This window comes from Habropoda laboriosa, unplaced genomic scaffold (genome assembly GCF_001263275.1).
Source record: "Habropoda laboriosa isolate 0110345459 unplaced genomic scaffold, ASM126327v1 scaffold120, whole genome shotgun sequence".
Classification (NCBI taxonomy): Eukaryota; Metazoa; Arthropoda; class Insecta; order Hymenoptera; family Apidae; genus Habropoda; species Habropoda laboriosa.
In genome coordinates, this window is record NW_017100227.1 from 77,643 (window position 1) to 91,415 (window position 13,773).

Here is a 13,773-nt window from a genome sequence, read left to right on the forward strand (position 1 = left end):
TACTTTTCTTTCTTTCTTTCTTTCTTTCTTTCTTTTCTCTCGTACAACCGATTTGGTATTATCAAATGTCGTATCATTGTTCGGATTTCGGTGCTTTCGATGATCACTGCGGGGCAACCACTATTGCGACTGGTCGATGTCGTTATGTTACAAGTAACGGATGATAATAATCATGATAAAGATAATTAATAACAGTAATAGCAATAATAATAATAATAATAACAATGATAATAATAATAGTAATAATAATAATAATAATAATAACGATAACGAATAATAGTCTGCGTGCGCCGATTTTTTTTTTAATTAGCGTTAATGATGATAATAGTAGCGTTGTATACAGTGCACACTAATTCCCCGACGGTTACAGATTCACGGAAAAATGTAAATTAAAAAAAAGAATGTCGGATCACTGGTCTCTCAATTAGCAATGCCCTTTTTGTTAAGTGTTTCTCTCACTGGTTGGCTGTCTCGCTCGCGCATCGTACGTTCCCATTCGTTCTCTCTTTCTTTCGCTCGTTCTCTCGCTCTCGTTCACCCTCTCTCTCGCTCTCTCACTCTCACTCACTCACTCTCTCTCTCTCTCTCTCTCTCTCCCCTTTAGCCATCGTTCATTTAAATTGCGGACTAGAATTTAATCGAAGATTAAAATTTAATCTTGTAAATACAAGTTTGATTCGTAATATCGAGGATAATTTTTGTCCCTTTTCACTCTCATACAAGCACAAGCATTCACCCTCACTTCCTCTCCCTTCTGAAGCATCGATAGTGTACGGTAATTTTCGTAATTATGCTCTTCGGATGGCGCCACGCGTACCAACCTTAACGCTGCGTTCCCGCACGCGCACAGTACACTATCCGTTCGACGTTTGAAATGCAGCGTTAAAGCGATCGCGGTGAACAGCCATTTCGCCCCTTAGTTCTGCGTGGATATACCGCTATTAGAGAGTTAAGTGTGGTAATTAAGTATAATATACAAGATCATGTATATGTAATGTTTTGCATGTTTTCCGAGTGCTCCCCCTCTCTTCTTCTTCTTCTTCTTCTTCTTCTTCTTCTTCTTCTTCTTCTTCTTCTTCTTCTCTCTTCTCCTTTCATTTTGTACAGTTATTTACATGTGGATGCGAGCTCACGGTGCCACGCTCTTTAATCGTCCGGTTTAAAGATACCGGGCGTATCCTCGTCGCGTAAAAGAAGGCCTCCGGCCCACCCGGCACGTCGCTCTTTTATTTTATCATCGCATATAAGCTCTATCACATTGGCTTTACAAGCCGTGTTGTTATCGCGTTAAGGATTCGAATGGTAATAAAATAATACAATATAATCAATAATAATAATATTAATAAAATAGTAGTGATAACGTAAGCCTAATAATACGGTAATATTGGTAGTAACTGATAACCTCGGTCATTCACACACACAGACACACGCGCGTGCACTCTCTCTCTCTCTCTCTCTCTCTTTTCTTCAACGTGAGAATAGAAATAAAAACATAAAAATCTATTCGCAAATGGACAGATTTTCATTTTAATCCCGCTTTAATTAATCTGCTTGCCCCGTTCAAGGAAATAGCAAACGGAAATCACTCGTACGCTGAAATTGATAATAGTGCATAACCGATTACTGGGTGATTAGTGCTTGCTCTTCCATAAGTCGGTGGGCAAGCAAAAAAGGCAGGAATAAGGGGACAAAAGTACGAGCGTTCTCCTTTTACGAAAGACAACGCGTCTATAACCGAACAGACGAAAAAAGGTACGTAGTGGGAGAGCGGAGTGTTAATAACATTAACAGCTTAACGACTATGGGACAGGAGAAGTGTATAAACAATATAACATGAATCACAATTATGCAATAATTATTAATCGCTCATCTTGTCGCGTAATTAGATAAAATTAATAATAATTTGATCTAACAACTCTGGTTACTCGTAGATTGCACTCTATGAACCCGAACCATTTCCGTTTCTATATCTCTTCTCTCTCTCTCTCTCTCTCTTTCTCTCTGATTCTCTCCAGTTCCTTTTTCTCTTACTTCACGATCCTTTTTCTTTTAAACGAGATTCACTCGAGAAACGGAAGCGGGCCAGGCTCTATTCGGATTTCGAGCGATTGCACGACAGTCGCGTCGCGTCACAGTCTTCTAACAATACGAATCCACGAAACGTAGCAACTATGCACATCACACTATCCCCATCCTCGCACAGATTACAACGTTGTTACGAAAAAAAAGAGTCCTTTTGATTGAGCTCCGTATTCTTTTCTCAAGCAGCCTAAAGGTTTCACCGACTGTTCAGTTTTCTGCACACTGCTGTCTTTTTTTTTTTTTTTCGTTCATTCGTCCATTTCTCTCCTTTTTTTCTTTCACTTTGTATTCTACTTTGTATACGCCTCTCTATGATAATGCCCTCATGGTAGGCAGGAATCGACCAATCAGGCCTCCTGGTCGAATCCTATGACTGGTTTGTTTCCTCTCTAAGAACTTAACTAGGCCGTAGTAGTCCTTACGTTCGCAGCATTGTTTTGGCATGTCTCGACAACGTCCATCCCTTTTTGATCTCTCGTGAAGTATCCCGTGGACCGAGCGTTCATTTAATAGTCCCACGTTTCTTCTGGTTCGTGTTTCACTACGCTCTCCTTCGGGCTCTCCTCGGTGGACTGTTGCGTCTGCTGCGTGGAGGGCGGCCTAGGCGACGTCACAGGACTGTTCTGTCCAGACTTAGGACTGGGCAGAGGACTATCCCGATCCTGGCCATTGTTCCCAGAGACGGAGGATACGTCACTCTGCACATCCTCCTCGTATCTATCCTGCACCGGAGTCGGTTCCACCCTGATCGTCTCCTCAGCTTCTCTCTTCACTCCGTAATCGTCGGTCTGCATCACACAAACACCGTTGATGATCACCTCGTCGCCCGTTCTTACCGGCTCTTGCCACTCCGGGTTCACCCACTGTGGGGCGGCAGGTTTCCTCCTGTTCGATCTGACCGTCGTCGGCGCTGTAGGCGTCTCCGCGGGCTCCCTTTTTATACTACCCGCTGATCCCTCAGAGTCTTCGCTGCCCAGGTTGCTCATCGCGTCCTCCACGTCCTCGTCTTCAAACTCCTGATTCGGTTCTCTCTTCAGCGCGTTCATCGACAGATCTAAACCCGAGCACTGCTCTTTCAGCGCGTTCCCCACTAAGGCAGCCAGATTCGGGTTGAAATAGGGAGTGTAAGGCAAAGGTACGTTGCCCAGACCCAGTCTCTCCTTCTGGATCTCCAGCAGTCTTTGGTTTAACAGTAATCTGAATTGAACTGGGTCGAACGGTTGCCCAGGCTCCCTAGGGGACTGAGGCTCGGGTTGCCCGTGCGGCGTTTGTTGCTTCAGTCTCATCCGATGATTGTGAAACCAGTTGGTTATCGTCCGCGAGGACAACGCCAGCTCACCAGCCAGAAATTCGATGGTAGCTACGTTCGGATACGGGTCGAGGGCGAACGCGAGTCTCAGAGCTTCTTTCTGCTCCTCCGAGAAGAGAACTCGTTGCTTCTTCGCGGAGGCTGGTCCTGGACCAGGCGACGCCGCGTGATAGAATTCGGCTGTGTCGTTACTCGAGGTGTCCGAGCTGTTGTCGTGACCTGGACCACTGCTACGCCTTCTTTTGTTCGCTTCCCGACGCTCGTTCTTCAACGCCTGCAACCGATCAACGTTGTGCGCATCTGATAGCCAAAGTTGCATCCTGATGAATGGCTCCCTGCCCTTTATGCTCAGCATGTGCCATGGTTTCGGTTTGCTCAGCAATTCGCTCACCGATCCTTGCGACAATCCCAGCACAGCCTCGCCGAAGATCTTCTGGCCGATGTTGTTCGCCAGTAACGCTTCTTTGATCTTCGTGGTGATCGTCTGGGTGTCTAAGTCCTGCGTTAACGCGGCCATTTCGTACACGCTGGGCGAGATGTGCGGATGAAGACCACGGAGAGGCGACGGTGTCATCTGATGATGAGGCGAGTGAAGGTTCAACTGCTGTTGCTGTTGCTGCTGTTGTTGCTGCTGCTGCTGCTGCTTCTTCTGCAGCTCCTGCATACTGAGCTGAGCGTGAGGATGATGAGGACCTGGCGGCGTTAACATCATCGGTGGTGGTGGTTGAGGGTGTTGAGGATGCTGAGGGCTCTGCTGAGGGGGACCAAGCTGCAACTGGCTCTCCTGTTGATGTTGCGCCGCTGCCTGAGCGGCTGCCTGCGCAGCTGCTTGCGCCTTCGCGGCGTTCTGAAGCTGCTCCTGGACCAGTTTCGTCGGAGGCATCGGCTTCATTGGTGTTCCGCAGGCTGTGAAAACACGCGAAACAGAACGTTGAACTATCACCGGACACGAGACTTTCGTATTATAGTCCGAAAGCTCACTTTGGCTGACGCGTCGGAATGTTGCTTCGTTACAGACTTACAGGGAGGGTGACTAATTGTAAATTGCTAATTTTTGCCGGGAAAAAAGTTAGCACGACGGTAAATTTTACGAATTCTTACATTTATGCATCTAGGTTAATTCTTGATTTAACTGTTACATCGAGGTCAGCGAAAAAAGTGAATTGTGACGAAGATGATATTTGTGAAACAAATAACATCACGTTCAACCTTCTCTATTTTGACCGATTTAAACAAACTTTTGATTTTATTTTCTGGCAGTCTGTCCCGTTCCTGTCTAATGCATTCTTTTAATTCTGTAACAGTATTGAATTGTCGATTATCGCGAGAGTTCTCTCCCCAACAGTTTTCTATGATATTTAAATCAGGTGACCTAGCATGCCAGACGAGCACAGATATATTTGCAGACGCCAAGAATGCTTCCACAATGGCTGCCTTATGAACAGATACATTATCCTATTGGAATATCAAATCTGGTCCGCCATTCTTAATCTGCTCTTCAATTACTTTTTTATATGTTACGGTATTCATTAACCGGATAAGAAATTGTATATCTGTTCATTGTAGCCAGTTTTAGCTTAAATCACTATACTGCCTCCAAATGTTCTCTTCTAATATCGTGAAAATAATAATTTAAAATATCCGTTACTACTTCAATTTCCTTCTTAAACTGAATCATACTGAAATTACATTTTTCCCAAATATACGTAACTGAGTTCACGACCACGTCAACTATAACGTATTATACGAGTTCATTGACCTCAAAGGATTAAAAAGCGTATTCAGAAAATTGAGAGAAAATGAAAGACATCAGAATTTCTAAACACGAGAGTGAAGCGCGTGAAAAATGAAACGACATCAGTTCCATCGAAATAGGCGATTTGCAATTAGCCATTCTCCCTCGCAGAATCTCTGTCCTCTAATAAACGTCTCTATGTCACTCGATTGAACACGTGTCGCTTTTGTGATAGAGCAGCATTCGGTACACAGTATCGAGCTCCCAAACTATGTTGTTTTAGTAAAATAACAAAACATCTATATTGACCTGAGTTAAACTTACGAGGCAGGCCACCGTAGCCGCCGGTCCTCATCAGCTTCTCCGGAGCGATCTTGTATTGGCTGGCCACCAGCTTGTGCACCGCGTTGTCATCCTCGAGGAACATCTTCATCCTAATGAAGGGCTCGCGGCCTTTCTGCGTCAGCATGTGCCAGGGCTTAGGACGCGCCAGCAGATCGGACACGGATCCCTGAGACAAACCCAATACTGATTCACCGAACAGACGTTGCGAGATGGAATACTGAGACAGCTGTTCCTTCACCTGAAACGACCAATGTTCGTCATAAGCCAAGTCACGTGCAATACTTGACGACAAATATCGACCAGTTCAACTTACTCTCTTCACGATGTCCTCCGTGTTCAAGTTATTGTACATGTCGAACTGCTGCTGTGTAATGGGTGGAAGTACTGCTTTCAGCGGCCTTTGATTGGCCGCGTGATGGGTAGGCGTGGACGGTTGACTGATCAGACTATTCGTGATAGAGGCCATCCTCTGAAGAGGGCTGGCCGCTGCTGCGCTAGAGAATTCTTCGCTAGGTGTCATCGCCGGTGGAAGAATCGAGTTGCCAAGAGGTGAACTTGCGCTAGATCCACCTGGCGTTGATTGTGGTGCAGTGGTGGGTTCCTGTTTCGGCCTGACCAATGAGAACGCGCTACCCGCGTGTCTCATCACTTCCTCCATCTTCTCCTTCTCCTCCTCGGACACGCCGTTTATCATTTTGTTCCTGGGATCCACCTTGCCCAGGCTTAGATCTTGCACACCTCCGCCGTTCGTCGCCAAATGATGTTGTTGAAGAGCTTGTTGTTGAAGCGCCAGTAGGCCAGGTAGACCAGGCAGTCCTGGTAGTCCAGTTAGCGACGGATTCTGCCCCGGTGTCGCGTTCAGCTTCTGCAGTTCACGATGGTACGCGTCCAGTGCCAGCCGAATGTCTTCCTGTGTACGCTCTATGCCCTGAAGACCACCTTGCGCGCCGCTGAAAAAGTGCGGAAACATCGCGCTACAATTAATCGAGGTCTCGTGCTGTCCTCAATAATGATCAATCGTGGGGATTTGCTGACAATAAGCCCGTGTAATCTGAGCTTTGCGCCAAAGAAGCAGACCGTTTCGTGTTTACACCTGACATTTCTGGTGTTAAGTAACGAAACAGATATAGCGTGTAGCATATTAATTTTAGCCGCATACGTCATCTGTTCAGCATAGTTTCTGTATGCGCGGCCACGGTTCAGCCGTGACTCAGATGATCTATGGGATCAGACTAACCGAACGGTTCGTGTGTATAGAGATACTCTAAGCTCGGTACGTATAGCGAGTTACTCAGGCAACGTCTCTGTAAGCGTGTGTCGATTGTTCGAGCCTCACCTGGAAGAGAACTCTCGAGGTCCACGTAGATCCTCTACTCTTCTACCCATGAGCTTGGCTAGCTCCTCCTGATAGATCCTGACTACCTTTTCCTGCGGAATGTCATCGTTCTCGTACTTCTTCAGTCTCCTATTCTGACTGTCGAGCCTATCTTTGTTAAAGGGGCTTGGGCAACCGATCCTGTTTGGACTCTTACTGTCAGCATCGTTCGACACCTCGTGCTCGCCCCTCATCTGTAGATGGCCTGATTCCGAGAGGATGTGAGCCAACCTTTCGTCACTCATTTCTGGCGGACCACCTTCCTGTGGACCGCGCGCGAACGCTGGCATTCCTTGCTCCTTGCCTGAAACATACTCTACGGGTGAGGCACAACTTGTGGTGCGTTCTTACTCGGTTTCTTCTTAAATGTATACGTACATATAAATATATATACAGAAAGAATGTAAAAATGTTAGGGAACCTAAGGACATCTCTTGGGTAAATAATAATTTAGCGATATTTGACTAGCGTAACGAAATCATTTTCTGGACTCTCGGTTTTGGTGTTCTCGTAGTTGCAACACCAGGCACTTATTAACGCTCTTGTAACTTCAATTTCGTCACTTTATAGCGTAAAAATTTTCATGTGTTGAATTTTCGAGTGCGAACACCCGAATGGAATATTCGAAACTATCGTCTAGCGAAGGAATCTTTTGTGCAAAAAGAATTTTCTCGATATTTTTCTACGAAAAATTCAGAGATTTGTTAAAATTTTTCTAGAATTTTCATATCTTCGATTTTCCAGTGTGAAGCACACTAATGAAATGTTCGAAACTATCGTGCGCAGCAACGAAATTTTTCGAAGAAAAGAATTTTCTTCTGTGAAAAATTCAGAATTGAAATATCTTCGACTATCGGTGCTTTTTAATATCGATCGTTAGAGCAAACGATGCTTCATAAGGAAGGAGAGCCACGAACTTAATCAAATCTGAGGGTTGATTCCACATTCGATCGAACGTGGAAGCAATTAATACAGGGCAAAATCAATAACAGCGGGTTCCAAGCCGAAGGCAAAGGCATAACCCCACGACGATAATTAAAATATCCTTTTCTGAGGCCTCGCCCTAGTGCATCTCCACCCCCATATCTAACCAAGAGTGTACTTCTACGTGTTTCCCATCTAATTGACCAATCAGCCGTAAGATTCAGACGAATGAACCATCGATCATGTCTTTGATTGCTTCGATGCCCTTGCCTCCTCGCTTCCGCGAATATTCTAGTCATGGATCGACGCGTTTTCAACCCGTGGAATAGAAGGAAATAATACAGGGTGTCGTGTAAGTAGTGGTACAAGTGGAAAAATGCCGATTCTACGTGAGAAAATTAATGGAAAATGAAGAATAAAATTGTTAAGAAAAATACAGGGAAATTAATGGAGAACGAAGAATGAAATTAGCAAAGGAAATTATGGCGAAATTCGTTAAGTTGAGACGTTATTTTCTATTTTCAATTTATTTTCCTAAGTATTTTTTAAATTCTCTTTTTTTTTTTCATCAAATTTCTGTCACACGAAATAGAAATCGATGTTTCAAAGAGAATTTACCGATGGGCGTTAAACTTGGCGAACGGTGTCATTTGCTTATCTGTTTTCACTTTGATATCTCGATGCATAAAACATAGGAAGAACCTATACCATTATTCTAGCGACTGTTACATATTAAATACCCTATTTTCTATCCAAATCCACCGAACTTCGGTTCGAGAAGTTGCAACTTTTGTCTCTGATCCTAACGTGCTACGACGAGGTCTCATCGAATAATATTCGAACGACTTCAATTTCAAATTCTATCCTTTCCCGTAGGAATCCATTTCAATTTTAACGTCGACTTTTTCTGCCGAGGTCCAATTCAAACGATATCCATTGAATGATCGGTCTAATAATTCGAATAATTCGAACCACTTCGATTCCAAATTCCATACTCTTCCGTAGGGATAAGGAAATTTCAATTTTCATTTCGACAATTCGAATAATTCGGTTCCAAATTCCATCCTCTTCCGTAGGAAAAAGAAAATTTCAATTTTCATTTCGACAATTCGAATAATTCGAACCACTTCGATTCCAAATTCCATAAAATAAAATTTCAATTTTAACTTCGACTCATTTCGATTCCAAATTCCATTCCAACTTCCACTTTACACCTCTCCGCAAAGATCAATTTTATCTTCGACTTCACACTTTCCTATAAAGAACCAATTTCAACGTTGACCTTTTTCAAATACAATTACATCAGAAGCGTAACGCAGTGTGGAAAGGTGGAAGGAAGAGATTAATGGAACATCGACATCGGAATGTAGACGATGATCCAAGAAACTGATGTTGTAGTTATTATTGCAAGAATATTGGTCGACGGGGAATGTTTCAAGAAATCGACATCGCAGTGGGTGGAAACATTACGAGGACAATGACGACACTAAGGTTCGTGTTTGTCGCAGAAACCAACTATTGTACATATACACACACGTTACCTGCACGCGTGTATTGTGTCGTGACGTTTGAATTCGTGCCAACAGACTTCGACTTATGCCAACCTCTTTCTGTATCTATGCGATATTTTCTTGGGGCTGCGACAACCTCTTCGCGAAAGAATCAGCTGGTTACGAAGCTGACATAATTACCAATGGAAATTCAATTCGAGCAATAGAAATGTATTACAATGCACAGTGTGCGGACTTACAGAACTCGACCACTTTGAATCATTTTTAAAATATGTTCTATAAAATAGTGTCTTGTATCGCGATCATGAAACAATTTTTCAAAATCAAGTATTTGTTTAAGAGATTTCAACGTGACTTTGAATTTTTTTTTCATCGAAACGCTTGTTAATTTTGTGTATCAAAATTTCAATAGCAAATATTAGGAATAAACAGAAGTCGCAAATTATTCGCAGTGAATCTTTCATTATTCTAAAAAAAAAATTGAAAATTATTCTTTTCTAATTTCTAAAGAAACGTTGTGTTTTGGGAATTATTTGAAATTTTAGATACACCGTGTTTCTTTCGAAAAATAATACATTTCATGAAAAATATACACTTTGTTAAGACTAGTATCGTTACTTGGAAATATACAAAAATCGTTAGTTTTCAAAAGTCATTAGCCTCCGACGGTAATTAAAAACACTTTGAGCGTACTTGCACGAAACTGTTCACCATCGACGTTGAATTCCCTTCTACTGAAAAAAAATTCTACACCAACGTGAAAACCCGTCTGTGGCTAATTAGACAAAGAATAATATCCAAGGTGTCGCGAGCACGTTGTTTCCGTTGCGCACGCAGTCCTACCACCATTCGTTTCTCTCCCGGATGATGAAACGTCACGGTTCGTTCGTTCAGATCGCACCACGGCATCAAAAAACCAACTCACAAGAATCGTCAAGAGAGAAAGAACAATCGAGTCTGCGAGGACAATGGCCAGAATGGACAAGAAATCCATATTGCACGGAGAAAGGAGACGATATCTCGTGATAATTATTTGTCACACAGGGTATGTACGTAGATATCGGAGGTTGCGATCTTGGATATTTTTCGGTACCTGCTTACCTACAGCAGGAAATGGTAGATTACAAAATTTCCAACAATTTCGTGAGAATTCGTGTCGACGAATGTGCAACTTAGGCGAGGTAAAGGGGCTGTTACAAACGAACGCGTGTGTTCTCAATTACAATGTTTCTTACGCCAACCGCGATTGTTGGTTGACCCATGGAAAATACACGTGTCTTACGGCCCGGAGTCCGTATAACAGATCGGGCACGATGAAAGAAAAATACGACTCCTGCGAAATGGCGTGTGCGAGTCCTTGTATTTTTCGACTGCGAGCGGAACAATAGGTTTGGTTGGGCAAGAAAAATGGAACAACGAGGTTTGAATATCGATGGGAACTGGGCTTCGGTTTCTTGCGAAGTTTTCCTTTTACCTTGTGAGACTGGTAGTGATACGAAATTTAGGAAAGTTTTTTTCTCTTTTCCAAACACTTTTGATAATTGTTTCTTTTTTTTTATTTGAAGACATTTATTTGTAACTGTTAGTTGAAGACTTCGAATAACGAATAATTCGAATTTACTCGATATTCGAAATAACTTTTGCTCAACACTGGATGGACCTTTACAAATACTGCGCTGATTTTTATAAAATGGAAGTAAAGATTAGATTGCAAAGATTATTTCTTCTAATAATTTGATTAAAATTAGAAAAATATTTTTTGTCCCTCAAGATCGTTAAGATACTACTTTTTACATCATACTAAGCAGCATCGTGCATCGCATGGTTATTTCAACTGCACGAATCGAACGGCAAACCACTCTAACTTCGTCAATCATAATATTAATTTATTTAGCCAATCCCTAGCAACTTTAAGACACTCCTTGACCCTTTCGTTACTGTTGCCGCCCTACAGGCGTTTCGAAAATTTGCTCGCGCTGTATTGGAGCCTCTTGGTGCACCTTTACCTTAATTTAATACCTAATCTTATCCTTCACGCATTTTCACCTTAATAGAACGATACGGCCAAAATAACAAATTTCAACGCATTCTAAAGGGTTAAAAAGCGCCTCAAAACACTTCTCTTAAACCTTCGTTCCTCTTTTTCTTTGTTCTTTCTCCCCTACGTTGTATCATTTTTTTTACCAAAGGGTATATTCCGTGAAGATAAATAATAGATAAACTGCATCGCAGAGGATATTCGAACGGGCAGAAATAGAAGACTCAATTAGAGTTTCTCTGAAAGATTTTGTTGCACGAACCATTTTACAATCCCCACGAACGATGATGAGGATCTAAAGAAGTCGCATAAAAATATACGTGTACACGTAACGGAGAGATCTGCGATATTCGTATTGAACAACATAATTGGGTTGATTTTTAAGATCCAACGTAAGGCTGCGCAATATCCGCGGTTTCCAACGACGACAGAGGCTACATGCATTCGTACGAACGATGGCTCCGGGAGGTGGAAGGATACAACCGGGACAGAAAATCTGATAAAATCGCTATATGAACCAGAGTAGCCTTGCTAATGAACGTAACTCTTTCGCGTTGCGCCAGTACACCAGTAGCTCTTTCTCTTCCACACAAGCAAGACGTGCGTGGCTGCATATAGCGCGTTTAATTGACGGTGAAATACGCGACTGCGAGGCACCGTTGGGGGTTCCTACTTTGAATTAAGCCCCGCAATACCAAGAAAACGTTTGTCGAAAACGAAATTCTGAATTGCCGGTGTTACACTTGCGAAATAATCATTAAAACTCGACGTCTGTGTCAACGACAAGTGTCCACAGGCTACTTATACAGTTTTCTCGGGCGAAAGGTACGACGAAATCAGAACCACGTTTAATTAGAAATTTTATTAAATAACAATTACCGTTTAGGTCATTGCGACTTTTATGAAACTCTGATATACGGTAGTTCTCGGGAAAAAAAATTTCACAGGAGTTTGTTTTATCTCGTCGAACGTTCACACTGAAGGGTTGAAAATCGTCCTTCAAGTTGGAGATAGTAGATATACTCAGTTTAATATCTCGGGACTTATTAGAGGTAGTGGAACAGTGTAAATTAACGATTTTTGTGTTTTTTTTTTTCATGGAGAAATTTGAGAAATAAAAGAAATAATTATTTCCTATTTTTGAAATTTTGTCGATCTTGATCTTGAGGAAATTTACTTCTTTGTTAGGACTATATTAGAGGCGGGAAGAAAGGGAGATTTTAAAACACCAATACTCTGTCGATTGTATCTTCTTTATTATTCCATTTGGTTCGATTAATTATTCAACATATTGTTACTCGAGCTATTTAAAATCGTTGGAATTCTTTTTTAATTCAAACCACCCCTTTCGAGTGCGCTGCCTTTATCGAAACACGGATATGCATCGCCCATGGCCATGGGACTCTAATTGTGCGATTATAATTGTAAAGTTGTTCTACTGCACGGCTTCAAATATGCTTGTTATTTCCTTTTCGCGGCGAGAGGCCGGGTAAATAAATAGGATGTAAAGTACAGGGAACCGGAGCACGGTTGGTCCCATTTTTAAATCGCCGATCAAACTCGCAGCAAAGAAACGTTTCGTCGAGGAATTGTTGTAGAAAAGAAAAAAGAACAGAATATCGTGATTAATTTTTCGTTAAATTTTCAATTTTCAACGTTTAGAAGGAAATTAGTTGAAGCTGATTTCAGATGAAGAAGAGAGCTGTTAAAGTGGGAGTGCACGAATTTTACAGAAATAGGATAGTAAGGTAACATTATCTGTCTTTAATATAAAGATAGACAATGTAATTTTAGTATCTGTAAGTATACTTAATATCTAATATTTTCAATGAAATATTTCATTTAAAATGTAGATAACGTTATCGTAGCAGCTATTCCTGTGCATTTCCAGTTAACAGTTCATATTTTAAATAAAACATTTGAAAAAAGAAAAAAAGAATCATGGTAAGATTTCCACGAAAAAAAAAAGAAAGCAAGATTATTTCTGAAAAATCGTAAGAAGACATTCCGACGATAAAATTCTCTGCTATAACAGAATCATAGTAGAAGCGAATAATTAATGCTCGATCATAACCGTTCATTGACCCAATACGGCAGAGATAGCATTATCAGAGCGCGATTGTGATTTCAAAATCCAACTGCGTAGAACGTGACGATGAATGAGAGAGTAAGGTACTTCAGCGATGAAATAAGGAAAAAAAAAAAAAAGAAATATGCGCCCCAACATAATCGACAACGTCACGATGAATTTTTTCTTACAATATCGTAATCGAAAATCGTTCACGTTACCTCTCGTACACTTTCTAAATCAGTTTTTCAGCCAGTTCGAATTTCACTCGTGCAAAACAACCAACACAGCACAATTCTTTTTCCCCTAATCGGACGATTCAATTTCTTAATTGCGTGAAAGCTTCGACCGGTCGTTGCTTGCTTCCGTAGCCTCGCGTACACGAT

At 41.9% G+C, this 13,773-nt stretch overlaps 1 protein-coding gene across 1 annotated transcript in view; it reads right to left on the reverse strand.

Annotated features, from left to right (window-relative positions):
• Positions 1–1,995: 1,995 nt before the first annotated feature.
• The window catches only part of LOC108571202 (homeobox protein cut), a 147,778-nt gene continuing 136,000 nt past the window's right edge, over positions 1,996–13,773 (reverse strand). The window contains exons 5-8 of the mRNA XM_017933198.1: positions 6,808–7,162; positions 5,785–6,445; positions 5,436–5,709; positions 1,996–4,297 (exon numbers count right to left, since the gene is read on the reverse strand). Coding sequence (XP_017788687.1) covers positions 2,589–4,297; positions 5,436–5,709; positions 5,785–6,445; positions 6,808–7,162 — 2,999 coding nt within the window. The 3' untranslated portion in view covers positions 1,996–2,588. The remainder of the gene's footprint in view (positions 4,298–5,435; positions 5,710–5,784; positions 6,446–6,807; positions 7,163–13,773) is intronic.